This window comes from Lucilia sericata, unplaced genomic scaffold (assembly GCF_015586225.1).
Source record: "Lucilia sericata isolate MDLA Ls3-8-SP2 unplaced genomic scaffold, ASM1558622v1 Contig000123F_arrow, whole genome shotgun sequence".
In the NCBI taxonomy this organism is placed as follows: Eukaryota; Metazoa; Arthropoda; class Insecta; order Diptera; family Calliphoridae; genus Lucilia; species Lucilia sericata.
The window spans coordinates 214,889-237,061 of record NW_023994155.1 but is presented as its reverse complement, the minus strand read 5'-3'; the positions used below and the strand labels follow the sequence as shown (position 1 = coordinate 237,061).

At 31.5% G+C, this 22,173-nt stretch overlaps 2 protein-coding genes across 3 annotated transcripts; both read left to right on the top strand.

Moving 5' to 3' along the window:
* Positions 1-377: 377 nt before the first annotated feature.
* Positions 378-16,505, top strand: LOC119600853 (ras-related protein Rab-23). Of its 2 annotated transcripts, none has more exons than XM_037951430.1 (3): positions 378-700; positions 14,553-16,111; positions 16,189-16,505. In XM_037951430.1, the coding sequence occupies exon 2, from the start codon at positions 15,010-15,012 to the stop codon at positions 15,733-15,735; it is 726 nt and encodes a 241-aa protein (XP_037807358.1). In that variant the 5' UTR covers positions 378-700; positions 14,553-15,009; the 3' UTR covers positions 15,736-16,111; positions 16,189-16,505. The 2 variants fall into 2 exon arrangements, with proteins under 2 accessions (XP_037807358.1, XP_037807359.1); XM_037951431.1 differs by lacking the exon at positions 378-700 and adding an exon at positions 920-1,007.
* Positions 16,506-20,371: 3,866 nt separating this feature from the next.
* On the top strand, positions 20,372-21,827 carry LOC119600850 (myocardin-related transcription factor B). Its single transcript, XM_037951428.1, has 2 exons — positions 20,372-20,522; positions 20,581-21,827. Exons 1-2 carry the CDS (start codon positions 20,493-20,495, stop codon positions 21,550-21,552), a joined length of 1,002 nt encoding a protein of 333 aa, XP_037807356.1. The 5' UTR covers positions 20,372-20,492; the 3' UTR covers positions 21,553-21,827.
* Positions 21,828-22,173: the final 346 nt, after the last annotated feature.

Below are 22,173 nucleotides of genomic sequence, written 5' to 3'. Positions count from 1 at the left end.
GATCACTTATTTTATTCACCAAAAATCGATTTTTTTGCATTGAAAACTAAAAATGGCTCTACATCCTTAAATAACGCTCTAAATCGACAAATAAAGAAAATCTGTGATCATTTATTTTATTCACCTAAAATGTATTTTCTAGAGTCCACCATGTTCAACATTTTTGTATTCATTCAACAAATTATCAATTGACCATATTGTTAGATACTCTCTGCACGATCATTTCCGTAACACGCTCTCGAACTCTCTCACTAACTCATATACTACTACAATTTTCTTGTTTTTTTTTGAACATAATGTGCCATGGCTTACACCATCTTGATGTGTTTAAGCCAGGTTAAGAACGTCTTACCATCAAACTACACCGATCAACTGAAAGCAACAAATATATTTATAGAAAAACTAAAAGAGAGAACACCTGTGGCACAAGTCAGTCTTGGGAGAAGCGTGATTAAGTAAACAACGTTTAAACCGGTGTGAAGCGCTTAGAAATTTTTATTTTTAACTTGTTAACGGAAAGAAGTGTATAACAAAAAACTAAACTAACAAAATTAACAAACAAAAAATTAGAAATAACTTCTTAAGCGCAGTTTTAGTTAAAACGCGATAAAGAAAAATATTTAATAAGATTGAAAAAGAAAAAAAAAATAAAGCAATATATAGAAAGAAATTTTGCACAAATAAAGAGGAAGAAAGAAATGTAAGCAAAAATAAAAATAAAATAAAAAAATTTCAGTAAAAATGTAGAGACGACTTTCACTACGGTTCAAAGCGCAACAAACTCCAATTTTATAATTAAATTTATCTAAAGAAAAAGACACAGGTTTTTTTTTTTCAAGCCAAAACTACAAGGGATCTTTTTCTTATACATTAACTAAAAAAACCAAATGATGTGAATGTGTTAACAAAAAAAAAAAAAATGAAAGAAAAAAAAAACTATTAAAAATTAAATATTCTCACATTATGGCTACAAGGGATCAGCCAAACGACAGCCGTGTTCATACTAAGTATGTGACGGTTGGTTGTTTTGTTGCATTCAACAAAAGTTTATTTTATTTTGCATATTGTAGTGCCAAACACCATGATGTTGTATGCATACAACTTGTAATTAATTACTTACTACTATGTAATTCAATGAGTTTTAAAAACGTAAATCTATTGTGTTGATTAATTATAAAAAAAGATGTATAATAAATCATACTTGTATAAAAATAATATAAATTTGTTTAAAAAAAAATATTAATATACACAAATTGAATAACAAAAACAAAAAAGAATTATTACTTTTTATGGAAAATTAAAAAAAAAAAAAAAACAATAAAAGAGAGTTACCGTCAGTCACAACATCAAACAAATACGTCGAAACAAAAGAAATCCAACATTAAAAAAGTATTAAGAACAATAGCAATATCAGTGTTGCCAAAGGTTTTTTGAGTTGTAGTTTTGAAATTAATAATTTTGTTAAATAAAATAATTATTGTATAAGTATAAGTATTGTTTTTCAAATAATGATGTGTTTTGTTTAAAGAAGAATGTTGACCCAGATTTGGTGTAGTCCAACCGGAAGTTTAAATGTATTACTTTTTTTAGCAACTCTGTCATATCGTTAAAAAATGCCGTCCTCATATATCCATTTGAACTATATTTGCTGTTTCCGGCGGAGTTTTAAAAAAGTAGATACCACATACCAAAAGTTTTCGAATTAAAGTAACCCCCAAGATTGCTGACCTCAAGGCTATTGAATTCTAGTTTGAGTAGCTTTTGATCACTGCTGTTTCTTACAGAGTTTTTATAAAGAACTATAAATTAATGATTTTATGTTTTTATTAATTCAAACCAATCCTCAACAGGACAATTTCACACCAACATTTGACCTTACTTTCGAATAACTATAAGCCGATATTCTTACAAATCTGTATGTTTTGATCCACAAAGTCTGCACTTGAATTAAACAAGCCAACAAATTGTTTGCACATTAAATCCATTGCTTCTAATTGGACATGGAGATGCAATTGAAACTAATAACTATTCTCCATTCTTTTTGATTCATCTAAATCAGTGGCTGAGCTTCTTCCTATCAGGCACTCTAAAAAGTTTTGAAGAATAGTCAATAGTTCAACTTTTATGTAATTGTCTCCTCCGAAACTTGTACATTTATTAAATGTATTCTCAAGTGTCCAATTGGTTTTGATTCCATAATATTACTAGTCAGGGACGTAGTATTTATCCTAATCTTTCTTTTTCCCTATTCGTTACTTTCTTTTCTCTATTTGAACTTGAATGCTCTAAATCAGTGGTTGTACTTCTTCTTGTGCATATCCAATGATATTCATTAGATAACGGCATTAGAATTGTTCATGATTGGCTCATTTAGACAATAAAGAGTAAAATCTTCAACGCTGACAACTAATCTGTCCAATACTCTTGAAAGTTCCAGGGAATACTCTAAACTATTAACTCGTCAATATGTAATATAGATTTCGCACTATATAGATGGTTTTTGTAGTGCTGGTATGGTAATTGATATATCTACTATGAATATTTAAGGAAGATTTCGACCGCTTCGAAAATGTGTCTTCTGATTAATGTCTTTGGATTGCTTAAAGACATATTTTTCGAAATCCGGCTTATTTCATATATACGCTACCTACTTCCGAACGAAAAAGAAATAATGTTTCCTTAAAAAGGGTTGATCTTCTAGAACATCAAGGAACAAAGAAAAAGTTGTTGTTTGCATGGAATGATATAAATGGACCTATGCTATCATGGAGAAGATCACAAGGATACATATTCCCTATTCGTTACTTTATTTTCTCTATTTGAACTTGAATGCTCTAAATCAGTGGTTGAACTTCTTCTTGTTCTTAACCAATAATATTCTTCAGATAACGGCATCAGAATTGTTCATGATGGGCTCAGTCTCTGTTCAATACTTCTAATGATGATTTAATGTTTCCTATATTTAGACAATAAAGAGTAAAATCTTCAACGCTGACAACTAATCTGTCCAATACTCTTGAGAGTTCCAGGGAATACTCTAAACTATTAACTCGTCAACATGTAATATAGATTTCGCACTATATAGATGGTTTTTTGTAGTGCTGGTATGGTAATTGATATATCTACTATGAATATTTAAGGAAGATTTCGACCGCTTCGAAAATGTGTCTTCTGATTAATGTCTTTGGATTGCTTAAAGACATATTTTTCGAAATCCGGCTTATTTCATATATACGCTACCTACTTCCGAACGAAAAAGAAATAATGTTTCCTGAAAAAGGGTTGACCTTCTACAACATCAAGGAACAACGAAAAAGTTGTTGTTTACATGGAATGATATAAACGGATCTATGCTATAATGGAGAAGATCACAAGGGTAGATATAAAAAAGAAATGAAACCTATACAACAAAATAAAATAATCAACTAAATGCGTTTTGCAATAATGAACGCTCAAATTTTCGCTTATTTTAACGCATCATCAAAAATTTATCGCAAACGGCAACACTCTTTTTCCTCGCTAGATTCATATTTGTTTCTTTTCAGCACACGTCTCTCACCTCTGTGTATCGTGCAATAAAAGCTATTGTACCGTTAGAAGTGCCCATTTATGTAGTGTATGAGATTTGAAATATGAGAAATTTATTCATAATTGCCTTAAGTAGGAGCCTCAACTCTACTCTTCTAGTAAGTGTAGAAGTACGTATAGCAACGAAAAAAATCATAGAAGCAATGCGCAGATAGATAATAGAGACTAATTCACTCACTACTACTACACACCATCATCAGCAACATCATCATGATCAATAGAAGAAATAACACAACTAACAACACAATAACGACAACTTAAAACAAGATCAAAAACAAAAGGCAACAGAAATACAGATCACTGCAGCTGTTTTTTTCATAACAACACAACAATAAGAACAACGAGAACAAAATAGTGTAACCAACCAACAATCATTTAGCAATTGTTTCAAATATGTAATACAACCAACAACCATTATTATTTAGCAAACAAAAAAAAAAAAGAATCGCTAAAGAAGAAAAAACTTGGGAGAGGCTACCAGCGAAACAAAAATTGTAGTAGGAAATAAAAACAAAATACTAAAGAGTTAAAAGGCAGTGGAAAAGTTCTTAATGGAATTCCACATGCATGCAGTTAAAGTATAAAATGCAAGAAAAAATCAACATGGGAAATCGTTTCAATAACAAAATTGTTATGCCATCTTTAAATTAACTATGTATTCTCAAAATATTTTTAACGATCGTCGTCGTCTAATCTACCCAGAGTTTTGCTTTTATATAGATAATAAAATTTTACATAATACGACTAAATCTTTACTTTGTACGAGGTTCATATTGAAAGTTTTTGTGCAAACTTCACCATATTTGACATCCTTCTTCTGAACCTATCTATCACTTAGGTCTTCATATTCGTTTATATATCACTGATTACAGGTCATTGCAGAAGTTGACCAAGAAGACAGTATAGTTCAACTGCTATGTAATTGTCCTATTCTGAAAACATTGGGAAATTGGAGGGAATATATTATTTCGATCATTCTAATGTACGATTAAAAAGTTTAAATTCATTGCTAGTATACAAGATTGGGTTTGATAATATAGTTTTACTAGCTAGGAACGAAGCATTTAAGCTACTCTTTCTTTAATTTTTTCCAAATCTCCATTTGCTTCTTCGTATCCTCTATTTGCCCCTTTCTTCTTGAAAGTACTCACAAAGCAGTGAAGCAATGACTTATTCTAATTTTCAACGATTATATTTTATATCTACTAAAGTTAATGTTTAAACCCGTTCAAATTTCCATTTCCCGTTCAAATTTTCCCTTAGGAAGGACTTTCTTCTCTCCATTTTCTATTTGCATCTTTCCTTATAACCATTTTTGTCGCTAACTCTAGAATCCGATGGTTGGACCGAGTCTATTTCCCGTTTACATATGCTCTTTCCATGAATTAAGTCTTCGATCTAAATTTGTAAATGTCTCTTTATATTGGTATGGTAACAACTTGCTTTACAACCAATCTTAATTCAGTCTTTGCAATCCGACTGCTCATGTTAAACTTTCCTTTGTCTCTCCAGGTTATATATAAAAACAAATTTTATCTGAATTATTAGAATCCAACTTTTTACTTTACAATGACTCGACTCTGTCCTTCGAAATAATGCGATCGAAGTTTTTGCTGATGGCTCGAATGGACATGATGTAATTATTAAAGGAATCATGGAACTTGGAATGAAAACTGAGAATTGGTATTCACATTAACAGATTTTACGCCAATCAAGACACTGAGTTTATCATAGTGGTCAGTAGTCAAAGTGATGGTAATAATCGAATGAATCCAAAACTTGCTCGGAGAAGATGAAGCTTATTTTGGAGATTTCCATGATATTTTGCTAAAAAAATTATAGTGATAAGTGAACACAGATGATATGGAATAGTTAGTTATCTATAACATGTTCCTTGTTTCCGGAAGATATTTGGAGTTTTCCTGCTGAGGATTCAAGTGCACATCTCATATAATAGTTTTTAAACCAATCAAGTCATTCCAAAGGAATATTTACAATATTTGCTTTATCAATATTTAAAATTTATCAATTGTAGATTTGGATGGATGTCAGTGCTAGGGCATTTTGGTTAAAAATGCCGTAAAAGAGAACCACTTCCATTTCTATTGCTGCCCATTCCTCTATAATATTAGAGGGGAATATGAATTTACTTTTGCAATAGGATTTCGTTCCAAAACGAAAGTTAATTGCGTATTCATTTTCCAGACTGCCTTTATATCCTAGAAGCCATAACAGTTCCACAAAGTATCGTTTGCGTTGGGAAGAAGAATGAATACATGTATGAAAAAAATGCAAATATTATCAAGTTGACATAAATTACGTCTAAAGACGTCAAACAACTTAGCCCATAGATTCAAATGATGCAGATTATACTAATCTGAGAAATTCCGTACGTAGCCTGCACTCGTAACAGTTTTTGATCCTCCAGCAAAATCGCTTCTGAAATCCCGTCGTTCTGAAGAACTAGTTGGTATTCAATTAGTTTTGTTAAAGCATGTTGCAGGTAGTAATTCATTAATCCGTCTGTTGCCTCAAAATCGACGCATGTATGTATATTTTCTTTAAAATGTTTCAGTATAATCGACTATGGATTACTTTACCCGGAATCATAGTAACTTTTAAAGTTTTAATTACAAATATAATTTTGCCAAAAACTTTCCGATTGACCCACATACATACTATTTAATGTTCTATGTCATTAGAATAACGTAACTGCATAATGAATCAAATTAAAAAGAATATTGTATATGCCAGTATCATTAAGAATTTATTGATCATTTCGTAAATTATAAAGTTAATTGAAAATGATTGTTTAAGCAATTGCAGATAATACGAGTATATACAAACATTTATTGAGGTATAATAATGATTTTAATGACTTTATTTTTAAATTCCTTTGAAATATGTTGTTTTGGACGATTTTTAAAAGCAGTATAAGCAAACCTTTGAATATTAACCAAATAATGAACGAAATTGAGAAAGTTAAAGTTCTATTCTGACAGACAAGAAAGTTCAATAGGGAGTGTATAGCAAAATCAATTTCGTAAACTAACAAGTAAGAGTGTTATATTCGGCTATGCCGAATCTTATATACCCACCATCAAACCTCGTTTGACTCGAATGAAACTTACTTATGTCGAATTTCATCTATATACTCGTATATTTAGGCCAGTTATAAGCGTTAAAGTAATTTTCTGTAGGGGACCATGTATAGGGGGGTAGGGTCAATTATGGGTCGATCCTCATAAAATTTGGTAAATAGAATTTGGTTCGTATTAAATTTATTTGTGTCGAATTTCATCGCTACACTCGTATTTTTAAACCATTAATGAGCGTTGCAGTCATTTTCTGAAGGGGACCTTATATGCGGGGTAGGGTCAATCATGGACCGATCCTCATAAAATTTTTTAGATAGATTTTGACTCGTATGAAACTTACTTATGTCGAATTTCATCTATATACTAGTATTTTTTAAGCCAGTAATGAGCGTTAAAGTCATTTTCTGAAGGGGACCTTATATGGGGAGTAGGGTCAATTATGGACCGATTCTCATAAAATTTCGCATATTGATTTTGGATCATAAGAAACTTACTTATATTTCATCGCTATATTCGTATTTTTAAACAAGTTATGGCTGTTAAAGCTGCTTTTCGAGGGGCCACTTGTATGGGGGCTATCCGAAAACGTGGACCGATATTGCCCATTTTCAATACCAAACAAACCTTACCTATAAGAAATATTAATGTGAAATTTCAACCCTCTAGCTCTTTCCATTCGGACTCTATCGTGCTTTCAACAGACAGACAGACAGACGGACGGACAGACATGGCTAGATCGTCTTAGAATTTAATGAGGACCCAGAATATATATACTTCTGTGGGTCTATGATCAATATTTCTATGTGTTACAAACGGAATGACAAAATCAATATACCCCCCATCTTTTTTAATGGTGGGTATAAAAACTATCATTGGAAACAGGCTTAAACAAATGTACGATTCTCTAAAATATTCTAACCAAAGGTGTTAAATATTATTTTGTGTCTCTAACATATTGCTTATGGCAAGTTATTTCATTGAAACTAGTTTCTTAACAACTTTTTAACATAAATATATTCATAAAAAATTGCAAAATTCCCAAATAAAAATTAAGAAGATTAATAACCAATGATTAGCAAAAAAAATGTCTCATGAATGATAAATACATAAATGAAATTATGAATCACATAAATACATATTTTGCTATATATTAATTTCTTTATTAAATAAACTCGTGCATAAAAAACAATCAATTTAATATTTTATTTTCTTTCAAATATATAATAAGAATTATAATAACAATAACCACCCATCGAAATTGTATACAATCAATTCATAAGTTTATGTATTTCACCTTTTTCTTCCCCCAAAAGTTGTAGGGAAAAAAGGTTTAAATAATTTCTCGAGTTGACACAAGAATACAAAACAATAATAAATATATGCCACTATGTATGTTTGTAAAAAAATGTGGCTTGGCTTTTAAACCCATTTAAAATGAGCACTGGCCTTAATTAACATAATAATAACAAAACAAAGATCATCGAACGAACGAACAAAACAAGAAAACCATCATCTATCGTTTTATAGTTTGTTTCAACGAAATCTTTTTATATATAAAAAATACATATCATAATTATAATTGGCATTAATATGTTACACCATTTGCGTTTTAAATGTTAATTTGGTTTTAGTACTGGAATATTCGTAGTAAACGGTTTTGGTTTGATGAATTCGTTTGGCATTAAGAACGTCTAAAAGTTATTAATCTACATTAGATCAATTGAATGTTATATGGATAATAAATAGGCAAGACTTTTTAATTTTCTTAATAATGTTCTGTTTTTGATACATACTTTAATATTTTCGGGTAAACAAATTTAAAATATATGTTAAATAACTACAATTTATTATCAGATTCTGCTGATGCCAATAATATCGGTTTATACCGTTCTAGTTCAGTTCTTGTTCAGTTCTAGTTCAGTTCTAGTTCAGTTCTAGTTCAGTTCTAGTTCAGTTCTAGTTCAGTTCTAGTTCAGTTCTAGTTCAGTTCTAGTTCAGGTTCTAGTTCAGTTCTAGTTCAGTTCTAGTTCAGTTCTAGTTCAGTTCTAGTTCAGTTCTAGTTCAGTTCTAGTTCAGTTCTAGTTCAGTTTCTAGTTCAGTTCTAGTTTCAGTTCTAGTTCAGTTCTAGTTCAGTTCTAGTTCAGTTCTAGTTCAGTTCTAGTTCAGTTCAGTTTATACCGTTCTAGTTCAGTTCTTGTTCAGTTCTAGTTCAGTTCTAGTTCAGTTCTAAGTTCAGTTCTAGTTCAGTTCTAGTTCAGTTCTAGTTCAGTTCTAGTTCAGTTCTAGTTCAGTGTCTAGTTCAGTTCTAGTTCAGTTCTAGTTCAGTTCGAGTTCTCTAGTTCAGTTCTAGTTCAGTTCTAGTTCATTCTAGTTCAGTTCTAGTTCAGTTCTAGTTCAGTTCTAGTTCAGTTCTAGTTCAGTTCTAGTTCAGTTCTAGTTCAGTTCTAGTTCAGTTCTAGTTCAGTTCTAGTTCAGTTCTAGTCAGTTCTAGTTCAGTTCTAGTTCAGTTCTAGTTCAGTTCAGTTCTTTCAGTCTAGTTCAGTTCAGTTCAGTTCTAGTTCAGTTCTAGTTCAGTTCTAGTTCAGTTCTAGTTCAGTTCTAGTTCAGTTCTAGTTCAGTTCTAGTTCAGTTCTAGTTCAGTTCTAGTTCAGTTCTAGTTCAGTTCTAGTTCAGTTCTAGTTCAGTTCTAGTTCAGTTCTAGTTCAGTTCTAGTTCAGTTCTAGTTCAGTTCAGTTCTAGTTCAGTTCTAGTTCAGTTCTAGTTCAGTTCTAGTTCAGTTCTAGTTCAGTTCTAGTTCAGTTCTAGTTCAGTTCTAGTTCAGTTCTAGTTCAGTTCTAGTTCAGTTCTAGTTCAGTTCTAGTTCAGTTCTAGTTCAGTTCTAGTTCAGTTCTAGTTCAGTTCTAGTTCAGTTCTAGTTCAGTTCTAGTTCAGTCTAGTTCAGTTCTAGTTCAGTTCTAGTTCAGTTCTAGTTCAGTTCTAGTTCAGTTCTAGTTCAGTTCTAGTTCAGTTCTAGTTCAGTTCTAGTTCAGTTCTAGTTCAGTTCTAGTTCAGTTCTAGTTCAGTTCTAGTTCAGTTCTAGTTCAGTTCTAGTTCAGTTCTAGTTCAGTTCTAGTTCAGTTCTAGTTCAGTTCTAGTTAGTTCTAGTTCAGTTCTAGTTCAGTTCTAGTTCAGTTCTAGTTCAGTTCTAGTTCAGTTCTAGTTCTAGTTCAGTTCTAGTTCAGTTCTAGTTCAGTTCTAGTTCAGTTCTAGTTCTAGTTCAGTTCTAGTTCAGTTCTAGTTCAGTTCTAGTTCAGTTCTAGTTCAGTTCTAGTTCAGTTCTAGTTCAGTTCTAGTTCAGTTCTAGTTCAGTTCTAGTTCAGTTCTAGTTCAGTTCTAGTTCAGTTCTAGTTCAGTTCTAGTTCAGTTCTAGTTCAGTTCTAGTTCAGTTCTAGTTCAGTTCTAGTTCAGTTCCAGTTCAGTTCTAGTTCAGTTCTAGTTCAGTTCTAGTTCAGTTCTAGTTCAGTTCTAGTTCAGTTCTAGTTCAGTTCTAGTTCAGTTCTAGTTCAGTTCTAGTTCAGTTCTAGTTCAGTTCTAGTTCAGTTCTAGTTCAGTTCTAGTTCAGTTCTAGTTCAGTTCTATTTTGTTCAGTTCTAGTTCTAGTTCAGTTCCAGTTCAGTTCTAGTTCAGTTCTAGTTCAGTTCTAGTTCAATTCTAGTTCAGTTCTAGTTCAGTTCTAGTTCAGTTCTAGTTCAGTTCTAGTTCAGTTCTAGTTCAGTTCTAGTTCAGTTCTAGTTCAGTTCTAGTTCAGTTCTAGTTCAGTTCTAGTTCAGTTCTAGTTCAGTTCTAGTTCAGTTCTAGTTCAGTTCTAGTTCAGTTCTAGTTCAGTTCTAGTTCAGTTCTAGTTCAGTTCTAGTTCAGTTCTAGTTCAGTTCTAGTTCAGTTCTAGTTCAGTTCTAGTTCAGTTCTAGTTCAGTTCTAGTTCAGTTCTAGTTCAGTTCTAGTTCAGTTCTAGTTCAGTTCTAGTTCAGTTCTAGTTCAGTTCTAGTTCAGTTCTAGTTCAGTTCTAGTTCAGTTCTAGTTCAGTTCTAGTTCAGTTCTAGTTCAAAATCAAATCTAGTTCAGTTCTAGTTCAGTTCTAGTTCAGTTCTAGTTCAGTTCTAGTTCTAGTTCAGTTCTAGTTCTAGTAGTTCAGTTCTAGTTCTATTCAGTTCTAGTTCAGTTCTAGTTCAGTTCTAGTTCAGTTCTAGTTCAGTTCTAGTTCAGTTCTAGTTCAGTTCTAGTTCAGTTCTAGTTCAGTTCTAGTTCAGTTCTAGTTCAGTTTCTAGTTCAGTTCTAGTTCAGTTTTAGTACAGTTCTAGTTTATTCTAGTTTTAGTTCTAGTTCAGTTTTAGATCAGTTGTAGGTCGCTCTCACTCCTTTTAATTGAAATTTTACATAGCAATCAATGAAGAGAATATTATAACCTATCTAGGATGTCTCACAGTTAGAGACAATTTCTGTTTCCAGTGTATAACCGTCCAATATAATCCAATTTACTCCTAGGTATTTTAGTTCGTTATAGGCTCGAATGTTTGTAAAATGACTAATTTTTTAACCTCAAAAAACTTCGACAACCTCCCTTTTCAATTTAACGCCGAAGAAATCAAGAATTGGAAAGACATCCTTAGTGCCTGATTAACGTGATCAGGAAGATCAAGCGTGGTGAATGAGTAAATAGTCGTGCGAAACAGCACATCCATGATGGTAACTTACCAGTGCGATAGCTAAAAGCTAAAATGCTCTCAAACTGAGGGAAGAATATCGCCAAAATGGGGAATGTTTGTAGAAAAGAAAACCACTCTGGGGCCGGTTACAGACCACTTTCTCACTTTCCCAGTATCCCAACATATTTATGGGACGGATATGACTATTCCTAGTCATCATAGATTCAAGCTCTGTGGGCATTGAATAAGCGAAAGTTGTATGATGAAAGTGTAATGACCTGGATGAGGTTTGGTGCCGGTACCAATACCAATATATTTATGGGTTATTGGTTCATCATTCGAACAGAGTAAAGCGACGGATAAGACTATTCCTAGTCATAATAGATTCAAGCTCTGTGGATCAACTGTAAAACTAGCAGTAACGGACTGCAAAGTCTTTATTTCAGTTCGGGCTCTAATATTTGACAAGATAATCCGCAATGTAATTAAAAGAAATTACTATTCATAAGATATTTTAAGAAGCATTAACACATTATACGAAAATTAATTAAAATGTTCACTAAATAAAAAAAAATAGGCCGGATATTGAGGAAATGAATTTTAGTGTTAAACAAATAAAATATATAATTAAAAAATGTTAATGAGAAACTTATTTCTTTTCACTAAGCCTCAAGTGCTTATACGACTCATGGTTGAAAGAATTTCTCTCTGAAATGACAACTTAAATAAAACCAAATTATTATCATAACAATGTCAAACTTAAACACATTAACATGTATATAATTTTTATACCGTTATAATGCAACTTAACTTGACAGATGTCACGATAATATTGTAAGACACAGTATGAGAGAGAGAATGAATATTTAAAGAGGTGTTAAAAGTTGAATGAATGAAAAAATATGAATAGACAAAAATGCAATAGGAAAAAATTTTAGAAAAGTTGTTAAATTATAAAAAAAAAAACTAAGATAAATAGAAAGATAGAAAGAAATTTTGTGTGTTGGCTTTTTGTTTTTTTTTTTATTAAAATTTACTTTTTACAATTTGTTGTTTTATGGGTAAAAAATTTGTATGATCAGCAGGGCAACCAAAAGTAGTTATTTACGAAATTACAAAGTATTTTTTATGTATTAAACACAAAACTCTATTTTAGAAGAAAACTATTGGATGTGAATATAAAATAAGTTTTTAATGTGCGAGAAATGGTTTTTATGGTTCATAAGTGGTTATATTAATACGGATCGATAAATATCGCGCTGACCAGCTAAACAAGTTTAAAGATCAAGAATTGGATGCATTACTCCATGATGATTGTTGTCATACTCAACAAAACGCATTCTTCTAAGGAAGGGAAATTGGATGCCTTACGAATTGAAGTCGAAAGACAATAAAAAACGATTTTGCACATCCGAAATTCTATTTGAATGCTGTAAAAGAAAATGATTTCGCACTTAATCGTAGGTGATCATATTGCAAGCCCGCCCAAGCAGACAATAGGGTCCTATCTATTATGATCAACTGAAATTCTGCCAGACCATCACAGCAAACCCTTACAAAATGGAAGCAAGGAGTGGCCTAAAAACGATTACTCTGCTGGTCACCAACATTACTAAAGAAAACTGTCGCTAGAGAAAATTCTGATAAACTTTTGTAAAGAAAACTTCCTCTAGCACAAACCTTTCTAAAGAAAACTGACTTTCGAGAATCTCGAGAAAATCTTCTTAAAGAAACTTCGTCTAAAGCAAAGTATCGAAAGAAAACTTCCTCTGGAGCAAATATTTCTTAAAAAAACTTCCTCTAAAACAAATTTTATACAGAAAACTGTTTTAGAGAAACATGACTAAAGAAAACTGTCTTCAAAGAAACTTTTCTAAAGAAAACTGACTCTCGAGAAACTCTCATTAAAGAAACTTTATCTAGAGCAAATCTTCGTCTAGAGCAAACTTTTATAAAGAAAACTATCTTAAAGATACTCTTCTTAAAGAAACATCGGCTAGAGCAAACTTATCTAAATAAAACTTATTTTAGATAAACTTTCCAAAAGAAAACTCACTCTAGAGTCTAGACCAAAACTTTCTAAGGAAAACTCCCTCTTCAGAGAAGCTTTTCTAAAGAAAAGAGACATTCAAAAAACATTGTCTACAGCTAACGTTTTGTTGCGATCGTTGCAGAATGATGGGAATATGTCATAGTTAAGAATGGCCAATACAAAATATTTGAAAAACAAGTAAGAGTGCTATATTCGGCTGTGCCGAATCTTATATACCCTTCACCATAGTGTATTTAAAAAATATAAATTTTATAAAATTTAAATTTATGTACCTATTTAATTTTCCCGATTATATCATTATTATAGCAATAGCAAAACAAAATGAACAACAACAACGCTAAACGAAATAAACACTCAAAAAACAAAATACACACAAAACCAACAAACGAAACTGTACACCAACAAACAAAAACAATATACACAAGGCAATGAAACACACAGCCATCCAAACATACAAAACTGAATACACCAAGAAACAAAAACAATATACACATGCCAATGAAACACACAGCCATCCAAACATGTGAAACGAAATACTCAATGAATAAGCAGTGTTGTTGTTGTTGTTGCTTATTAATCAAAGCATGAAAAAATTGTCTTTTTTAATGAAATTTTCAGAGGTTGACTAGGATTTTTGCTTATATCTCCGTCATTTATGGACCGATTTTGCTGATTTTAAATAGCGATCTTCTCGAAAGCATGTCTAACAGGATTATTGAAGATTCGGATCTCGCCGATATCTGGGGTCCTCTAAAAACTGATTTCAACAGACAGACAGACAGACAGACGGACATGGCTTAATCGACTCCGCTATCTATAAGGATCCAGAATATATATACTTTATAGGGTCGGAAAATTATATTATAGAAATTACAAACGGAATGACAAACTTATATATACCCTTCTCACGAAGGTGAAGGGTATAAAAATTACGCATTTTTAAGATCATTCATATTTTCGGTTCCTCTGCTCAACATATTTGTAAATATTGTAGATACATAGGTATATAAAATTTGAAGAAAGATACAAAACAAAATGATTTAAACACAAACAGCACAAGTCGTCTTACTAAATATTAACATTTTTTCTATAACTTTTTTATTATTAATGTTGTTTTTGTTTTCTTTCCAGCAACATACGCAACGAATGAATTTAGCAACGCACACAAACTAACTGAAGACTAACGCATTGGAACCGGTTAATAGATAATGATAGTAATAATAAATAACATGCTTGGAAAAACGCATGAAAAATGTTACTGATCTTGGCCAGAGAAATCAATGAAAAAGAAAGTGAATGTTTCTACCGACAACGACTTGTCAGAAACAAGTAATAACGAAGAAAACGCCAACAAACACAAAAAGAAAATTTATTAAAATCCAGATTTTTCTAATGCAAACATTTTGAATGTATTTTTTTTTATTTTATTTTTTTTAACATAGAAAATTACGTTAGAAAACGATATTAATGATCAGTTGACTACAATTAAGTTGTCAGATAATATAGAAGAATTAATTTGAGATTAAGTTGAAGATTAAAAGCCCTTTAGTAAAAGTGAAACTTTTTGCGAAAATAACAAAACACACAAATGTTTAACACTATGCGAGAAGATGATATAGAATTTGCCATTAAGGTGGTAATAGTGGGCAATGGTGGAGTGGGTAAATCGTCTATGATACAACGTTACTGTAAAGGAATCTTTACAAAAGATTACAAAAAGACCATAGGAGTAGATTTCCTAGAAAGACAAATCGAAATCGATGGTGAGGATGTGCGCATTATGCTGTGGGATACAGCGGGACAAGAAGAATTCGATGCCATCACCAAAGCCTACTATCGAGGTGCTCAAGCCTGCGTTCTCACCTTCTCCACCACAGATCGAGCCTCTTTCGAAGCTGTGCGTGACTGGAAGCGTAAAGTAGAAAATGAATGTCAAGAAATACCCACAGTGATAGTTCAAAATAAAATCGATCTCATTGATCAGGCCGTAGTGACGGCCGATGAGGTGGAATCATTAGCTCAACAATTGAATTGTCGTCTTATAAGAACCTCCGTTAAGGAGGATGTTAATGTGGCTTCAGTATTTCGCTATTTGGCCACTAAATGTCATCAACTAAGTCAGGCCTCCTATACGGAACAGCAACAGCAGGGCTCTCAAAATAACGGTACACATAGTCATGAAAGCCACAAGACCATTAGTGCATTTAGTCCCACATTTACCAAATCAAAGTCCACGCCGGGCACTATAAAGTTGCAGAAAAGTACAACGGCACGAAAGCGTAAAATTATATTGAAAAAATGTGGCATAGTTTAAGAAAACAACAACAACAAAAAACATTTAAAAAACTAAAATAACACAAAAAAAACAAATCATATCTCATTATTGTTTGTATATGAAAGCGGCCAATAGTAATTAAAACTAAAACTAAAGATATTGTTACTCATCTCAAAAAATTCATCATCAAAAACGAATAAAACAAACATTGATTAATACATACTACAGTTTCCAAAAAATTATTGGAGCATAATTAACACCATCATATAGTACATATGAATATTTACGCTACACTCCTAATGATTTTGTAGAAATTTTTGTATAATTAATTATGAAGACGAAAATTTTTTTTAAATAAAATACAAGAGATAAACAAAAGTTATAATATTTTAACATAAAAACCCCACAACAAACGGTATGTCAATTTTATGCTAAAACTAAAAAAATCATTTAATTAAATTTATCTTTTGTTTTTCTATTGAATTTTTCCAGCTTAATTAAAACCAGTGCGTAGACATTGTAGACTCGCAAGCCACAAACCGGCTCCCTTTTCCCTGTTGTCCATTAATGAAAAAAAAAAATTAAAAAAATACTCATATTAAGATGGTTTTGACTGGAGACTGATACCATTTATAAATGTTACTAAAATAATTTTATTATAATTTCTACTTTAAACTAACTATTTACTACCAATTTCCTTAATTTGTATAGACCACAATTTTTATTTAAATTATCTTTTTTATAATTTGTGCAATTTCTTGAAAAACAAAAACATATGGTTAAACTATATTATATATGTAGTTGCATAAAAAAATCACTGTAATCTAAAAATATTTAGAAAATAAGTAAAATTTTTATTTTAAAACAAAAACGAAAATAAATGTATTACAACAACGAAAGAAAATAATTTGAAAATTATAAAAAGTGTAAATTTTTTCACAAAAAGCAGATCACTACGATTTTGAGAATTTTTAATAAAAATCTTTTATTTGGTTCAAACAATTATAGAAAATTTTCTAAAGAAAACTTCTTCTTGGCAATCTTTACTAAAGAAAACCGTAGCAAAAGAAAATTTTCTAAATAGCAAAATTATAAATACATAAATCTAAAGTTTTCTAGAGAAAACTAGTCTTAAGAAAAATCTCGAAAGAAAACTTCTTCAAAGAAACTTATTTAAAGAAATCCAACTTTCGAGAAACTCTTCTTAAGGAATTTAGTCTAAAGAAAACTTCTCTACAGCTAACTTTTCTAAAGTAAACTCTCTTTAAAGAAACTTTTCTGAAGAAAACTGGCTTTTGAGAAACTCTTCTTGAGGAAACTTCATCTATAGCAACTTTTCTAACGAAAACATCCTTTAGAAAAGCATACTGATCGCGAAATGGTGTCTTTAAATCGGTGTCAATGGCAAGGCGGATTGATATATGTAGATAAATCAAGTCAGGAAGTACTGACATATTTTAAGACAACAGATTCCACAAGGGAATCCATAACAACATCATATTGTATGTATGTAGGTACGAAAATATTTAACAGACTTCTTCCGCTCTATTCTTCAAACTAGTGCTGTTAAAGTATTGAGTAGTGGATATCGAGTATCGAGTATTTGCCCTATTTTTTGGGTACTCAATACTAAAAAGTAGTTACTCAATACTTTCAAACTTGTATATGGATTTAACTTATTTAAATTTAACGGCTATGATGTGAAAAAATACAGCTCTACAACTAATACAGATCATGTCATTATTAGAAATGCAACTCTTAGCAATATCAAATCAATCTAAAAATAATTTAAAAACTGCAATAATAGTTAAAAAGTTACAAATATTTATTGATGTCTGGTCTAACTTTTCTTAAAAAAAAGGAAAAATTTCTCGTTTTTAATTTAAAATAAAACCGTTAAAAGTATCGAGTAGTATTGAGTACCCAAACGAAAAGTATTGATTAGTATTGAGTAATCAAAAGTAGTAGAATATTACAGCACTACTTCAAACAGTATATGCATCACCAGCTCAATTTAATAAGTGCAAGAAAGTAGTGGGCATAAATTCCAACAAAGTTATAAAATTGCCATTATCTATAGTTATTATAGTTTTGGAGCCATGTTACTCACATTGTTATACCACCATGGACATTTTAAGGTCTCTTTTGATTTGTATTTTTCATATAAAGTTAACTAATTAAATCAAAATATACTTGAATACATTATTTTGCACTAACACATCCAACTTTTTTATAAAAATTTTATAATATTTCTATATTTTTCACAAAAATTTCTTCACTTGCAAAATTATCAAGACTTTGACGCCACAGGCGTCATACTTAATTTCATGTTTCTAGGTTCAATATTATAGAAATTTCAAAAAGTACCTTTTGACCAACGAAAAAGTAACAAAAAGTTCCCTTTTATAGATACTCACCTAATCAAGGCCCTACATGCTAAATTTCATGTTTCTAGGTTCAATATTATAGAAATTTCAAAAAGTACCTTTTGAAGAACGAAAAAGTAACAAAAAGTTCCCTTTTATAGATACTCACCTAATCAAGGCCCTACATGCTAAATTTTATGTTTCTAGGTTCAATATTATAGAAATTTCAAAAAGTACCTTTTGAAGAACGAAAAAGTAACAAAAAGTTCCCTTTTATAGTTACTCACCTAATCAAGGCCCTACATGCTAAATTTCATCTTTCTAGGTTCAATATTATAGAAAATTCATAAAGTACCTTTTGTAGAACGAAAAAGTACCAAAAAGTCCACTTTTATGTGTTCTCGTCTAATCCGGGCTCACATACTTAATTTCATGTTTCCTGGTTTAATTTTAAAGAAAACTCAAAAATGTACCTGTATACAACGAAAAAGTACAACGAAAAGTACTCTTTATTATTAATTTCATGTTTCGATTTCAATATCATAGAAAACTCAAAAGGTACCAGTTGGAGAATGAAAAAGTACCAAAAAATGTCACTTGGTACCGGGGTTCCAAATAACACCCCATTAGCATATTTAGTGTTTCTAAATCTAAAAATTTTATCTAAATTGGATCATTATGTTTGAATAAAATCAAATTTCCCATTTTTACCCCTTTCGGCAATTTTTTTCAAAAAGTACCAAAAATAGTTACAATTTTCACCCCTTAAACGTCCGAATATCCAAAAAGAACTAAATTCATATTTCTATTTTTTCGTCAAGTTATGAAGGAGTCAAAAATATTGTTTTAATGTTCATTGGTTTAAAAGATACATGGGTTGCAAAAAAGTACCAAAATACAGTTTTTACTCGTTTATTCCCTAAAGGGGCCGAATTTGAAAAAAGTACCAGACACCTGTCCTCTTATTATTTAAATGAACGACGATAAGCTTTAAACTGTTTTTAATACTTTTCTATTTTAGGAGATATGAGGTTACCGAATTTACCCTTTTTTACTCCCTATATAGATTTCGTGCCTTGAATTATACTGTAAAAACATTGTAATGTTCGACTTGAATTGAAGTTTCCTTTTCTCTGGAGAATGCTATTGAATTAAAGTGTTAAACACTTGAAATTTGAATGTTTAACAGAAATTAAACTTGTTTTAAACTTTAATTCCAGCAAGAATGCTTATTGGGTATAGTGTGACAATTATAAGGGATCTAAAGTCGACATAAAGCCCACAATGGTTAGTACCAATATTTTGCCCAAACAACATCTACATACATATATAAGATGACAACCTAGCCAGGTTGTATCCTCTAGGCCCGGGAAGACATTCTCTACAAAGCTATAAATTTGTATAAAAGGTGGCTTACCAATTGTTTCTTGTAAATATTCGGCCACCATAGTGTTTGGAGACAACAAGAGCTTCACTGAAAGGCACACCAGACAGACATCGCGCTCTATTATGGCTGTATGGTAGTGGTTCTGCTGAGATCAATGGTATAATAATAAGTATGTATCCTTGTATTAACCCCTGAATACGGCAATCAGCGTCCGTCCGTTGCCTCTAGGTGATAATATACCATGTCACCACTAGCCGACCGACCGACCACCCGCCTAGGTGACTAGGGAGGTATACAATTGCCACTCTCTTGTGGGCATTCTTCCAGGAGACCATCATGATGCCTCCTCCTTCTTAAAAAGAATGACGTTCTTTAGAGACAAATAAATAATTAATTAGCATCATTACTTACATTTTTTAATCTTCTAGATCTCACAAACAGGCCAAATCAATCAATATTTTTAGTAGGTATTTACACTTAAATACTTTTTCAATAAACAATTATGTTATTTTAAATAACAAAATTATATATATTTTATAACTTTTCTAAAAGAATTCAAACAATTTCCAAACGATCTACATTTGTTACAAACTCAAAATGTATGTATGTAAAATGACAGAATATCAAATAGAGAATTTGCATAAATTGGCGCGAAAACATGCAACTGCGCGCAAAAAATTGCAGAATTTTTCCTTCAAACAGATTTTGTTTGATGTCCCATTTAAAATACATTTGTTTGACGATCTAGGAAACTCTGGTTTGTCAAACAGCAATGTATTTTTCATATCTCGTGTTTGCTACAAACACAAAGTGTTTGAAGTAAAAGCAGCGAGTCGCGTAAACATTTGATGTCGACTTTTTGATAAGTTAGTACTCAATTATGCAACTCTGAATTTTTCCCATTATTATTTTAATACTACTTTTTACAACTCTGCTTGACTTTAATGCTCACAGAATTTTTTTTGTGGCATTTAATAGAAAACATTAAAATTTTGAGAATTTTTAAGCGTTAATTTATATAAAATTAAGAAAAAAATAGCAACATGCCTGTAACCGATGTAAGCAATATGAAGGTAAGTAAAATAAACTCAAGAAAAATTGGAGAAAATAACAAAAGCAAACAATTTAAAGGTGGCCGATCTAAAGCGTGAACTGAAAGTACGCGGACTTCCAATAACTGGCAATAAAAACGAATTACAGGAACGTTTACAAGCGGCTATGGAGGGTGAACCATTACTGGAGGATAGCTCATTGGTAGGTGAAGATATATTGGATGAAGAGGAGGGTGTTTTATCGGATGAGGAAAAGATTTTGGGTGCAGATGAAAATGAATTATTGAAGAGTCCCACCAGCACACCGACAACTATATTACCCAAAACTCTGGGCAGTGAAAATAAAGACGCCGCTGCTTTAGAAGATGATATACTAGAATCGCCCACAACTACCACCAAAAAAATCATACTAAAGCGTAAGAGTTCTTTTAACAGTGGCGGCACTACATTGGAGACAAATGCCAGCACGACCAAAGAAAATACTGAACCCTCTCCAGCCAAAGCAGTAAAAATGAGTGAACGCAATCCCATTACTATGGGCGAGGACAAGAAGCTTGACAATGAACAAGCTGGCGTCACCAAAAAAGTAAAAGAATTGACCATGCAGGAGAGATTAGAACTAAGAGCTAAAAAGTTTGGCCTTGAAACCAAAACACCAACAATAACGGCCAAGGAAAAGAATGCCGCCATTTCTGTGGCCCCCGTGGTAAGTAGCGAAAAACAAGTAGAATTATTAAAAAAGAGAGCAGAACGTTTTGGTTGTGTGACCTCAACGAATCTGGCCAAGTTGGATGCAGAAGAACGATTACTTAAACGTAAGCAACGTTTTGGCGGTGAAGTAGATTCTGCCACAAAAGCCAAAGTAGCTGAAAACAACACCATCACCACCACCGGCACTGCAACATCAAACGAAAACGATGAGTGGGCTGAAAAAGCCCGTAAACGTTTGGAACGTTTCAAGGGTAGTTCAACAACGCCTACAGAGTCTGCTGCTGCTGTAGTAACAGCATCAGCTACACCAGCCCCCGCTGCGGCTGCTACTAGCACTTAAACAAATCAATATATTTTGTAATTTTCTTTTTTTTTTTCTTAATAAATTACCTCAATGGAAACACGTTCAATATTTTCCATTAGGGTTTGAAGAGAATGATTTATTTTTTTTATATATATATATATACCCATGTATATTATTTACCTATATGTATGTAAAAGATGATGCTATGAACAAAAATTAACATGTTTCATACTCATTAATACTAAAAATTATTATTTTTTAAATGTATTTTTTTCTAATTTGAATAAAGGACAAAAATCTTATAAATTTAATAAATTTTTATTTGTAAGATTAAAAAATGTTAGTTTTTCTTCTTAGGGAATTTTGGAAGAGATCCATGATTGTTTTAGGAGATAAATTTAAACGATCATTAATCAAGAAATCTGTTATTAATGAACATTTCCTATACGAAATTTTTTGAAATTTCCATTACTAAATTTTTGGAAAATGATCTTGGTAAATTTTTCAAAAATTCCCTTTCATTAGCAAATATGTATTTGTAAAAATGTTCTTTCTTTAATAAATTTCACATAAAAAATAATAGGCAAATTTTAAGTTTGTTTTATTTTATATTTTTATTATATTTCTTTTGAATCACTACTGCACATTTAAATAAAT

Excerpts from the sequence above, each read along its gene's own strand:
- LOC119600853 (XM_037951430.1), top strand. The coding sequence starts at position 15,010 with ATGTTTAACACTATGCGAGAAGATGATATAGAATTTGCCATTAAGGTG.
- LOC119600850 (XM_037951428.1), top strand. The coding sequence starts at position 20,493 with ATGCCTGTAACCGATGTAAGCAATATGAAG. Across the intron at positions 20,523-20,580 it reads CCGATGTAAGCAATATGAAG|GTGGCCGATCTAAAGCGTGA; the intron begins GTAAGTAAAATA and ends AACAATTTAAAG.